General features: G+C 34.4%; 1 protein-coding gene across 3 annotated transcripts; it reads left to right on the top strand.

The window, feature by feature from the left end:
- The first annotated feature begins 502 nt into the window (after positions 1 to 502).
- Positions 503 to 12,586, top strand: B52 (serine and arginine rich splicing factor B52). 3 transcript variants are annotated; one of them, XM_090171246.1, is made up of 9 exons: positions 504 to 676; positions 2,355 to 2,431; positions 5,945 to 6,079; positions 6,230 to 6,300; positions 6,683 to 6,796; positions 7,043 to 7,112; positions 11,408 to 11,481; positions 11,547 to 11,675; positions 12,081 to 12,586. In XM_090171246.1, exons 2-9 carry the CDS (start codon positions 2,393 to 2,395, stop codon positions 12,397 to 12,399), a joined length of 951 nt encoding a protein of 316 aa, XP_090027372.1. In that variant the 5' UTR covers positions 504 to 676; positions 2,355 to 2,392; the 3' UTR covers positions 12,400 to 12,586. The 3 variants fall into 3 exon arrangements, with proteins under 3 accessions (XP_090027373.1, XP_090027372.1, XP_090027371.1); XM_090171245.1 differs by having other exon boundaries at positions 2,352 to 2,431; XM_090171247.1 differs by lacking the exon at positions 2,355 to 2,431 and having other exon boundaries at positions 503 to 676.
- Positions 12,587 to 13,096: the final 510 nt, after the last annotated feature.

The raw sequence follows: 13,096 nt of genomic DNA, 5'->3' as shown, positions 1-13,096 counted from the left end.
GATTAATAACTAAACCGGACCGTGTATAGATAATTAAAGGTCCCTGGGCAAAGCAATGCGCATAGTACCCGAGGGCTCTTTCAGTAAACCCTCGTAATTGGGGCCTCCTAGAATCATGGGTCTTTGGGCATTGCCCCATTGGCCAATGTGTAAAAATCCGATAATAAAAACAACCACCGCGTACACCGTTTTTGTTGGATTACTCTATATTTTAGGTATCTTTGGTTAAGCAAGATAAAAGATGAAAGTTCTTATATGAGTCTTAGATCATAGGCGCTACTTCGGAGAAACTAGCTCAGTTACGCCACCTAGACTCGTTTCGTTCGCGAATTGATTTACTTTATTTTTTAGTTGCGCTGCCAGATTTCATTATTGAAATATAAATCAATTTGAAAGTTTTCGGCCCAAGGGACAATTCTAAGTATATGGCGGGACTCTGTGGTGTGTGTAGTCCTTGATTTTACTATTAACACCCCGTTAGATCTAACCAACGGATAATTTTTCTTTAGTCGCCATTTTGCATTGTGATTTCAGTCATCGAGAAGGTGCATCTATTTATCTCAGTTTTTATCTTACAAAAGACAAACGTTTTTAGTAGTTTAGTTATTCTTCATGAAACTTTAGGGTTAATTGATTTCGCATCTTCAACAAAGTAGACGAACTCTAATTAAAAGTCGTAAGTTCCTTTTATTTTTAAAAGTTAATTCCGTAATTGAGTTCTTTTTACACGGGACTTGTGACATAAATTAATTATTGTGGCAATAGCATTCTCAGATAATAAACTCGTGTTTGTTATGCTAATCATTGGTAAGAAGTTTAAATAAAATAATTAAAGGCTGCACGTGGGGTTTATATCTGTTAAGGGAGTATATAGATGCTATTATATAGATATAGATCAGTACCACCCCATGCCATCTTGATGAATAACGTAGCTATGCATCCAAGATGCCATTCCGCGTATAGACGATACTTAAGTCAAAGGCAGAATTGGTTGTACTCTAATTGTAATTAAAATTTTGTAACCTGAAAGCGCTACTATACCCCAAATAATGATATGTAAAGCGTATATACAAGTATCTTGATGTTTGCCAATTTTGATCATGTTCATGTAAACCCTATCTGTGTTGATTATAATGCCATCTTTCGTAAAGGTTAAAGCTCTAATTCGTTTGGTACCCTTTGATCAAACAATGATATGAGAAGAGTCAGGAAGGCAAAATGTATCAAATGCGAAAGAGTGTTGCAACGCACTTTTATTTGTTTCATATTAGAAAGTCCTGAATGCTATGCCACTGTGATTGAACATGTTAATCGCAGATAAATGAGCCATAGAGTAACAGCTCTCTGCCTTTAACTGTGTCTATATTTGATTTACTTTAGAGGAAAACTTAGACTAAATTCCTAAATCTCCGCTTCGATGATAATGTGCTGTTAAACGCACTTTTTAACAATTTCCATTGTACATGTGGTTCACGTCTAGTCACTACTTAATAGTATGAGACATTTCATACTGTTGTAAAGTGTGATATTGCTCATAGTAATTACGATCGCCATGACCATGGAATCGTACAAAATATATTAGTGATATTAAAATTCTGTAGAAATACAGTAGTAGCATTTTTTTTTTAAATCATTTATTTAAATTGCATGCTTGTCAATGGAAAAATAAAAATTGTTAAATGTAGGTTCTGTAACAAAGCAAAGCTGAACAAACCAAATGGTAAAATTTTAGTTAGCCAAACTGATAGAAGCAAAGTATCCATCAATTACTAATTATGAAAACGGAAGTTGGTTACTTTATTTTTAACAAAACTTGTTTCCTTGCCTGTTCTTAATTTAAATTCTTAAATTTCAACGGTATTTTTTTATAATTTTAAATTACTTTTCAATAAATTTTTGGTATTTTCCAATAATGCTTTAAAAAATTATTTAAAATTTAACTTAAAAGTGTTGGTTTCGCTATTTCGAAGAATGAAAAAAGTTTTTCAATTCTACTAAATGAATTTTTAATTATGATATAACTGCTAAAATTATTGAAAATTTAAATAAGATGCTTGTTAATGTCAAATTATATTTTGCAAACTAAGTGTTGCAAATAAATCGATTAACAATAATTTTATAAAGTTCATAAATATGACCAAAGCCAAGTGATTAGGCAATGAAATTTAACTAAAAAGTAAAAACCAAGTGATAATTTAAGCAATTTTAAAGTATATTTTAAGAATTTTGAAGAAGTAATTTAGTTTTTCCGAAGAAAATCCCCACGTCTTGCTTGGCGATGCTATGTCTCATTTACCTAAGTATTTATTTCAATCGCTTAAGCTAATATGTGAAAATATTCCAAATTAAAGTAGATCAGGACTAATTTGATTGAATTGCTCTGACATCAACAATGGCGGAACAATCTGTCGGTGACCGTGATTCCAAGAAGGTTAGTTTCATACTTGATTTTCACTACTTATATATGGAAATAGAAAGGTAATATTTCATTCTGTTAAAATAACTTAAAAGAATCATAAATTTGTTATTTCTGTCATTCTAACATAATTTGAAACCAACACTAAAAAAAAATGTCTTTGTGTAAATTTATTATTACCTCTATATTTGAAATTGAATGTTCCTATTTGGAAAATTACCTATAGTGTTTATTATTTATTATGGCATCATTTGAGAAATGAACCATTTCATTATCATCCACCCTATGTTTTTTTTTCACCCACAGGGCTGATGCTGGGTTACTTTTTTAACTAAAAGTTACTTTTTTTTAAATCGGTTACTAAAAGTTACTATTTGTCTAATTTGGTTACTAAAAGTAACTTTTTTGAAATTTGTTAAGTTATCTCTACGAAAAAATATTTTACCATATTTAATTGTATCATATTTAATTTTAGTACTGCCCATAGAAATCAAAAATGCCGTCTTTTAACAAAATCCTTTATTCGTAACGAAGGGAAACGTGTTTAGCTACAAAACTAGCGGGAGAGGCCGCCACCGGCCAATTCCCTAGAAATCTAACGGCCGCTCCCTAAGCTTATGTCTACCCCTATTTTGGCATCCACATTTTTTTCTCGTCTTAAAGATCGTCTGCTTAATTTATCACAAACCTCGTGTGGTGGGTTATTTCTTAGTTACTTTTCGGTTACTATTTTTGAAGAGGTTAGTTACTATTTCCACTAAAATTAGTTATGAATTTGAGTATCAGCCCTGCACCCAGAATGTCTTCACCTCTGGCTTTACAAAATAAGGGTAGAATTTGTTTTATCTCCATTTATGATAAGGAAAGTTTTTTGGCTTATCAAAAAGTCTCAACTTAAGAGACCTGATTGGGTGTGGAGTTTATTATAGACTTATGGGAAAGATCACTATCCAATTAAACTCTTAATTTCTAAATTCTGTACAAGTGGTGCCAGTGGTTTTATTTAAAGGTAATGTCTATCTCAGATTAGACACTATGGCACTTTGGTTATTTTTTGGAACTGGGTTGTAAGTTGCCACCGGCTTGCTGTCCCACTCTGTTGTCCCAACATTCTAAGTATTTTAATACTGGAAAAGGGCAAAGACCATCTTGACAGTGGCGTGTCTAGTTTTTCAGCCACCAGTGATTTTGGAAGGGTCCCCAAATACACACTGCTATCCCGTTTTTGAATGGTCTAGGGGTCTATTTTTCATAGTCTGGCCTACCTCGAAAAATATCCTGGATCTGGTGGTGGTGGATAACAGCAGTTTAAGATATGGAGTTAATGTTTGAGTGGTTTGGTTGACTGAAGGGAGTAAAAATTCAGTTTCTGTGTAGCTTAGTCTCTATGAAAGGAAGGGCAGCATTTCGAACCACAGGGAAACTCATCCATGCAGCTTCCCATTGGCTTAGTGTATGATTGAGCTTATATGAGGCGCTAGTCACCATGTGATACCAAGACTGCCAATTGACATTTTGATATACATACTGGATTACCACAAACTTCAGGGTTGGCAAAAACAAAATCTGAAACCTGTTTTTGCTGGGACATGTGGGAAAAAGGGGTAAGAAGTGGAAAAAACTTTTCAGGTTAAATTAATCGTTGATATATATATATATATATATATATATATTAAGTTACCTATTTGGTCATGGCAAATAGGAGATATGAAAAAGAGTTAATAGAATAGAAGAATATACTGCTTTTATGATTTATTTTTTATTGAATTTTGCCACTAGTTGAGGAAAAAACCATGGAAATAAGTTTTTTCCGCGTGCTTTTTAACAGGAAAACCACAGGCGGAAAAACATTTATTTTTAACCCTTGGCAAAATCGTACCAACCCTGCCAACTTACAATAAACCCATATGCTGTGGGGGTAGACTTAATTCGGGTAGTTTGGTCATTTTCTGGTTCTATTTGAAATAGACAATTAAACTAATCACGTGAAAATAGTAACCCATTAAAAAGGTTTTTTAATTCAAAATGATTCAAAGTCGCATATTTTTCATCTGTCGTTTCTAATAATCAGATGTTAAATATGCCTTCCTAAATACCTAATATATACAATTAGCCTTTTCAATTTCCATGTACAGGGCTCTTATTGAACATGGATAAGTCAGGGATTTACAAATTGGGGGGAAAAGTCAGGTATTTAAATAATATCATTAAAAGTTAGGAATAAGTCCGATTTTATCAGTTATGTAGTTGTCAAAAAAAAGTATTATGCCTGACACCTTTTTGAGACTCGCGGTATGCGATTATCAAATAGGGTGAAGTGAACTACAGCGGCCTCGTTGAATTTTATATTCATTTTGGTTGCGCCTGATAGACCTTGTCACGTAGATGCCGAGGGTATTTTTTTATTTTGGCCGCAAATGATTGTTTAATTTTTTAATTTAATTTAAAAAATTATCTTTTTTGCATTTTCACGTGTTTTGTTGTATTTATTTCCGTCGTGTGTTCGCCGACACCACAGTTTCGATGTCCTAATAATTTCCACGTGATATTCCGGTAGTTTATAAAATCAAGTTTTTGTTCATTTTCTAGGTATTTTGTATTTTTGGGCCACAAACGCTTATTTCAGGTTTTAATTTAATTGAAAAGCTTGCACTTTTTTGGGAATTTTCACGGTTTTGGTTGTTGTTGTTAATTTAAAATTAAATACTTGATGCGTAAGGCTTGGTACTGTCCTCTAGGTCGCGTTATAGATGGCCCATCGCTTTTTTTAGTATGGGGTTGGTGAGGCGCCGCGCACCCCCAGCGCTTGAGCGAAGTGAGTGCGCGGCGCCAATACGGGGAATTTTCAAGTATGCTTCAAACCTGTTCTCATTTTTGTTACTATTTAAGTTGGTACGATTACAGAAGGCCCACCGTCAATGCTCAGAATTGGGCTGGTACCAGCGCGCCTAAAAAGTTGTGTCAGCGGATATACGACGGAACTAATTTTAAGAAAAACGTTACTAAGCCCCTAAAATTACTACTTTTTAAAATTAAGTTAATTAAAAAAATTATCATTTGCGGCCCAAAAAAAATTATTCCAATTTGTATTTTTACCTATGAAAATTACCAGGGTTCTGAAATACTGAAATTTTTATATAGCCAACTAGCAACGAACATGAGAAGCTTTTAAGTACTGAATTTTAGTCTGTTAAGCAGACTATTTTGCTTTCTAAATATAAAAGCCTGTGCTTAGCTGACAAGAATCCAGCAGTTTGAGGTTCCCGCATTACTTATTACTAATAAATTTATTTTAGGTCTTGGTTTTCTTTACCCTTTTTACTGTGTCAGCTGAATTACCTTGCACAAAATCTAAAAAAAAATTGTTAAATAGTTTTGTTAAGTTATTTAATTGAGAGTAAAATGTATACGTATAGGGCGCAAATATTTGACAAACCAATAAAGTTAGGAATATGTGTACGAGAGTGCTTAAGAGTGTAACAGGAAACCTTTATGGCAAACTAATATTTAGTCTTATTTTTATTTTAGAAACTGGCTCCCATGGGTACTCGTGTCTACATCGGACGCCTCAGCTATGATGTTCGAGAAAGAGATCTGGAAAAGTTCTTCAAAGGTTATGGAAGGGTCAGGGAGATTTTAATCAAAAATGGATTTGGCTTTGTGGTAAGTGTTAATGAGATTTATTTACCACTCCTAGTATAAACTACAATTAATTAAAAAAAAGATTGAGTGTAAAATGCTGCTGTCAAAATCACTAAGTTTTTTTTATATTCTTCAGTGATATAGAGGGGCTCATTATCTTTATCTTTTAAGGAATTTGATGACTACAGAGATGCTGATGATGCAGTTTATGAGCTGAATGGAAAAGAGCTCTTAGGGGAAAGGTAAGTGTTTTGTCGGCTGATGCCATTTCACTGTAAAGAGAAATTTCCCAGATCAGGCCGAAATCACTGGGGTAAAGCATTGAAAATTCAGAAATTAGTTACTTAGTTTATTCTTGGTTTTCCACAAAATTGGAACTAGAAGTAACAAAACTTAAATAAACCAAACTGTAATTTACTCAGGCTTATGCCCAAATCTTCACACTGCTGCGAACATCTCCACCATCTATAAAGTAATTATTGTAAGTGTAAGGGTCATGGTGGAGATAGCCCGCAGTCCAGTTCGCAAGGGGGGTTCTCATGCCTATGGAGGGCATACAGTGGCTTGGATTCACTAGTAAGCGATCCATTTCCATTTTTAAATTCCCTTTCTATCCATTTTCAGAGTTTCAGTAGAGATAGCTCGAGGTCCCTCACGCGGAAGTGACCTCTGGGGCTCCAGGTCAAGGAGTAATTGGAGGGCACCTCCGCGGCGTAGGACCAACAATAACAGCACAAAGTAAGAGTCCCTTGTCAATTTTATGGTTAAAGGCCCACTATAATTATAATCTGAAAAATTTTAATATTGATCCGCTACCTTACTCTTTAGTTGAATATAGTGGGTCTTTAAATGTGCCTTCTTAAATGATGCTCACATCTTTCGGGACTGAAATTGTTCATGAAGAAAACTTATTACTGATTTTTCTCATTAACCTTTTCCCTAAGATTTACTTTCAACTTTGTGCTAATTGCTCTTTGGTTTTAGGTATGGACCCCCAACCAGAACGGACAATCGACTGATTGTGGAAAACCTTAGCAGCCGCGTCAGCTGGCAGGTAAATATTATGACGCAAGCAATTATCCCTAGTTATAAGTTGCATTGCACTCTAGTTATTTCCTAAGAAACTATTGTATAGTGAATTTTAACCTCCTGAATATCAGTTAACCTAATGTTTTAGTAAAAATCTTACACTTCCAGCTTAATTTTATGGTCACCAAAAGGGACAACATATCTTGTAACGTTTATTTTTGCATGGTCACAATAATTAGGTCATCAAAATCTTTTTATTTTCAATGCTTAAAATTGTTTAGAATTTCTTATTGTACTTGTTTCCATAATTCAATTTAAGTGCTCAACCTTTAATTAATATTGAAACTAGAATCCTGGTACCATTACCAGCTCTTTGTAAGCTGTTGTTTTGGGTTTTAATTTAGAATTGTTTAGAAACAATAGTCGGCCAATTAGATGAGTCCTCTTAGGAATGAATGAACATGAAGGATTGGCTGTATTGGCCTTGTATTTGCAGTATTCATACAATCAAGATGCCTATTGGTCTATTGTAGTGACAAATTTGATATTCTTAAGGATTCCTTTTGTAGATTTCAGTTGCTCAATCATTGATTCTTTGCGCAGTTTAAAATTTTAAAATACTCCTTTTCATTAATTCATGGATGGCAAGCAGAATTTCTTGTCAATTTAGTTAACAGTGGATAAAACCTGTTGCAGCTAATATTTTCATAAAAAAGCTTTGACCTACAATTCTGATCAAATCATTAGCTAGACCTTTTGTATGAAGGTTTTTCACTGATATTACAAGTTTCGAATTTATTAAAAGTGGAAAGTGGTAGGTAAAAGTCAGTTCGGTAAAATACTTAAATTTTCAGTATTTAATATAAATACTAAATACTAACTCTAGTATTTAGTATTAAAATTAAGTACTAAATACTCCAGAAAAATTAAAATTAAATTATCTATTTTAGTATTTTAAAGTACAAAATACTATTTAGAAACAATTGCTTTAATTAACCATAATTGCTCAAAATGATTATCTGTTAGTATACTTCTCCTTGGAGTATGAACAGGGCCGCTGAGAGCAGGCCCTGGTAAAATATTAGTTTCGGGCCCCTTTCTACTGGAGATAGCTATACTTTTTCGGAGATAAACACTGGAGCAGTATACCTCTTTTGATTAAACACAGGCCTTGGTAATTTGTACTGGCTTCCGCCCTCTCTTGTCGGGCCTGCGAGTGAACCAAATATGCGTAACATTACCACCCATAACTTATAATTTAACACTTCTCTCAAATGTTGCAGATGATTTGTAGTTGCATTCGTTTGAGCCAAGAGAGTAGTACTGGGGCTAAACATACATTTTGTTAAATGTTTATCGTAATTCTATTAAAGATCACTACTTAAAAAATTATCCTTTAAAATTATTGGAAAATTATCATTCTCTGACTATACGAGATGTATGTATCCATTTTAATATAATAGATAAATCTTCTGAAATGACAATGTTCTCTCCTAAAAGCAAGGACTAGAAACGTAAAGCTTCTAGCGCCACTCTGTTGGAAATACTTTCTATTATGCTTAAACAGATAATGTCCACATTGTTCCTAAAAAAGAGTATTTCATGATGAAAAAAATTATCAACTTGCTAATACCCAAGATACCACCTTAGGCCCAAGTCATCTAGCGACCTCTAAAGCTAGTCGCGATTCCGCGCATCGGTAGACACCTCATCGGAATTACGTGCTTATACTAGCGGTGCTGCGTACTTAAAAATATTTGTAAATGCACTATAAAAAGTATGGGAAAGAGTGGCAAAAATACCATCATATGGTGGATTAATATAGGATTATTGTTAAAAGTATATTTTAAATTTTAGTATTTCGACACAAAATACAGCAAAATTTTGTGTAAAATACTATTTCAAAATAAAAATTAAATAATAAGTACTGAAAATAATACTACCCAACACTGGTAAAAGTATAAAAATGACTGATCAATTCTTCAATGTTTTTAACGTGCCATTCCATTTATGTACATCACATCATGTATGGGCATTTATCCTGTACTGTCAGGATGTGGAAATTTATTCATTTGATATAAAATGGCTCACTATTCGACTTGGTCTTAATATTTTACAAGCTGCTGTTTTGATTTTGTGTTGTAAATGCTCTTACATAAAAGCTAGATTTGGCACCATTATGTTATGTAGTGCCCCCTTTTAATCAAACCATTCTACCCTTTACAATGTTTACTTGGTTATCCCAGCTAACCTATACTTCATAATCCTTTAATTTCAACAATTCCGATATGGTTATACGCCCATTTTAGCTTGTAAGCCTATTCACTAGGAAACTAATATTAGAGCAGTAGTTGAGAGATTTTGTTAAAATGTATTCCCAATGAAAATGAAAAAATGTGGAAGCAATGTTTCTAGTTTCATATTGACTGTTCAAGCAAGGCCTATGGTGTTGAATTGCCGTTCTGTACTGGTTTTTCCCATTTGTTTTGAGGGGCCTGATATTTGACAATTTTAAGGGGGATGTGAAATTGGAATTTTAAGCCTAATAAATCCCGTAAAGAATAATATAAGTTGAGAAAATTTTCTACTCCATAATTATAATATCCATTTTGAAATACTTGTCTGCAACCTTTCATAAACAACAGTTAAGCTTGTACATTGCTTAAAATTTAACGTTTTTAGTTTGCCCCTTATATTCCCTTTACCTACATCAAAAATTTTCACTTTGACAGATGCTACTTACAATATATGAATTGTAAGGAAAATGATGCTACTATGCTTTTCCATTCCATTTATAAAATAAATCTTGGCTAATAACCAAATATTAATAAAAAAAAATTAGTATTAACTTCCCAATTAGTAATTTTAAAACATTTGATAATGGAAATTACACAATCTCAACTGAGAGCGTTTAACATTGTTATAGGTAGTGCATCATTATAGCGGCGCTTTCTTAATTATATAAATAATTATATGTTAAGTATCCTTTAATTATTCAAAAACATATTTATAGTACATTTACAAACCAGGCTTTCCATAAATATTTTCAAACCCTAATGCTTGGCCATCTTAAGATGTAGCGCTAAATAGGTTTATTAGATAGATCCTACGCATTGTGGTCTCAAATTTTCAAATACATGGCTGAACAAAATGATGGTAGTCAAGTCAAACTCTAATTTAGAACTGTTTTATAATTATTTGATTAATCAGTGTTGCATATTCTTATTCAAACTGTGGAGCACTTTACAAATCTAGGTTTCTGCCCTTCCAATAGTGGTAGAATGGGCTTTCCTATAAGTCTTTAAAGTTTTCATCAGAATTCTATTACATTTAAGCACCTGATTAATAATCAAATTGGTAATTGTTGTTGTGAAGGAGTAATAGTAATATACTTATAAACACATTTGAAAATACATTCTCAATCAAATCTCCCTCCCTTCCCAGCTAGGCAATACGACTGTCTTGATCATTGCTCGTTGTTGCGTGAGAGGGTGTATCTGGGCCAAAAGATGAGGGTTTTGAGCGTAAACTGATGTAGAGAGATTCCTTTCTTGAGAGGTTGAGCGATAAAGGCGAAATTAGATGTCAACCAGAATTGACTGGGATGTCTGGACAGCTCCCTTTTGATGGAACCCTATAATAAACTTGGGCTTCAGACGCTATCTTCTGGTTGAACCAACTAGAAAACAAAAAGATGTTAATTTTACTCCCCTGGCAAATACACAACGCTGGCTGTATTTAACTGATGGACGAATTAGACGCTGGTTTAATTGCGTTGGTTCCCCCTCATCGCCTAACTCGTTTCTGGTTGATGTTCTCTGGAATTGAGAGGCAATCTGGAGGTCAGAGCTTTGGCCTCGAGGCTTCGTTTCCTTAATATACCAATGTAGTTGGTTCACCACCACTGGTCGGGTTTTGCGTTGAGGGTCTTTTCTCTGGCAGTGGTTGAACATGAGACGAAAAGGTAAAACATGATTACTTGGGTTATTTAATGGCTGGACTGCTATTGTTTCTCAATTTTTGCAATTAAAAAATTATCGTGTTATCAAAATCAATAACAGTCCACCCAAAGAGTTTTGGTAAATCGCTATTTAAATCAGTGAGTTATAGGAATTCATACGCATTTATTTTAAATGTTAATTTTATGTAAAAGCGTTAAAGTATTTTTCCAAATCAACTTTACATTGGTGATTGGTTAATATTCACCCATTTTTATTAGTATTAAAGATCACTTGATCATATTCTTAAATAACTGAGGAATAGGCGTGTGGCATTTGTGAACATTAATAGTAATTTAGCACTTTCTGTTGCTTTTCTAAGGATCTCAAAGATTACATGCGACAAGCTGGGGAAGTTACTTACGCTGATGCCCATAAGCAAAGACGAAATGAAGGGTAATTTTTATAGGCAATCTAATTTTAAGATTCAGGTAATGTAATCTTTGTCTTGGCTCCTTTAGGGTAGTGGAATTTGCAACTCACGCGGACATGAAAAATGCCGTGGAGAAACTTGATGGAACTGAACTTAATGGCCGCCGTTTGAAATTGACTGAAGACAAATCAAGGAGAAAGAGATCTTCAAGATCAAGGTATTCATTATTTAAATATTCTTTCACAACTAAAGCTCATATTGGCTTGAAAGGTAAAATTCCTTTTACGAACTCTACAAATATCTTATTTGTATGGAGAATGGGGGTTAAATACCAGGAAAAAGTGTATATCTTTAGTGGTATAGATGTGATACCCATGCAAACATTCTGGCAAGAGTACAACAGTTCATTTAAAAGACTACTTGCTGCAGAATTTACACGCAGGGCAATTTTATAATTTGAAAATTAAGGGCTCTCCCTAGTCAAAATAATAGTGATACACGTTCCTTCTACGAGCGTACTCTACAAATCAAAGCGACAATTAAATAACTGCAATCTCTTTAAGCAATACGATTAAGTTTATTTGAATAACATCTCCATTTTACAACTTATATTAATTTTTAGGTCGCGTAGCAGAAGTAGAAGTCACAGCCGTTCTCGTTCTGGTTCAAGGTCAAGGTCACGTTCCAGAGGTCGTTCCCGTTCCAGAGATCGTCGATCTCGCTCCAAGTCCGGTTCCCATTCGAAGTCTAGGTCGAGATCCAGATCGAGATCACGCAGCGCGAGCAAGTCCAGAAGCCGCTCCAAAAGCCCGTCTCGCCCAGACGCACCTGGCAGAGAAAGCAAGGACAATAACAAGGATATTAAGAAGTCTCGTTCAAGATCAAAATCGGCTTCTAAATCACCAGAGGCGAATCGCTCTAGTGATAACCCGCAGGATTAATGGTTTTCAACTTAAATGTCGTTTTTCCATGTATCATTTTTTATCATGTGTGTAAATAATAATGATAATACATTAAACTCATCGTTCAATAGTTCTGACATAAAAATTTGAAAGAAACACTTTCAAAAATTATTGGATGTATTTTTGGTTTCTATTACTTATAGGAATAAAGCATTATTGCCATAAATTGTAGCATTTCTTAATTTGGAATAATTAAGGTTAAGGCACAAACCTGTATCGATATCGCGATTTTATGACTCATGCCAAATGGTACGACTAATAGGGAAAACCATAGGTGGCCAAAAATTGTGAGCTAATTCCAAAATGAACGCTCGGACGTTTTTTATTTAAGTGAGCGAGTGCTCAATGCAGGTGGCGCTATTTTCTCTTTCTTCATCTGAGCCAGCTCAGGCCGAGCGCCAAAAAGTTATCTCACTCACTGATCGTTCACGGCGCGTTGAGCGAGATTGGCCGATCGACGCGCTAGCATCTAGGAGCAACAAATCAGAGATGGGCAAAAATAACGAGCGCTCAAATTTGAAAATAACCTAGTAATGAACGAGCACTTAAAAATCGAAAGTCGGCTGATCTTGTTCAGAGGGAGAGATAAACTGAGCAAGCTCAGGGCGAACGCAGAATAGTTTTTTTCACTGGCTGATGAATCACGGCGCGGTGAGCGAGATCGGCCGATCAACGG

This window comes from Leiobunum rupestre, chromosome 4 (genome assembly GCF_980474605.1).
Source record: "Leiobunum rupestre chromosome 4, qqLeiRupe1.1.hap1, whole genome shotgun sequence".
NCBI classification, from domain to species: domain Eukaryota; kingdom Metazoa; phylum Arthropoda; class Arachnida; order Opiliones; family Sclerosomatidae; genus Leiobunum; species Leiobunum rupestre.
Note: the sequence above shows the minus strand (reverse complement) of the source record. Positions and strands in the feature narration are given on the sequence as shown.

What these genes read in the sequence shown, in the direction of transcription:
- B52 (XM_090171246.1), top strand. Translation starts at nt 2,393, where the DNA reads ATGGCGGAACAATCTGTCGGTGACCGTGATTCCAAGAAG. An exon ending in AAAATGGATTTGGCTTTGTG is followed by an intron (nt 6,080 to 6,229) that starts GTAAGTGTTAAT and finishes TTATCTTTTAAG; the next exon opens with GAATTTGATGACTACAGAGA. An exon ending in AAGCAAAGACGAAATGAAGG is followed by an intron (nt 11,482 to 11,546) that starts GTAATTTTTATA and finishes TGGCTCCTTTAG; the next exon opens with GGTAGTGGAATTTGCAACTC.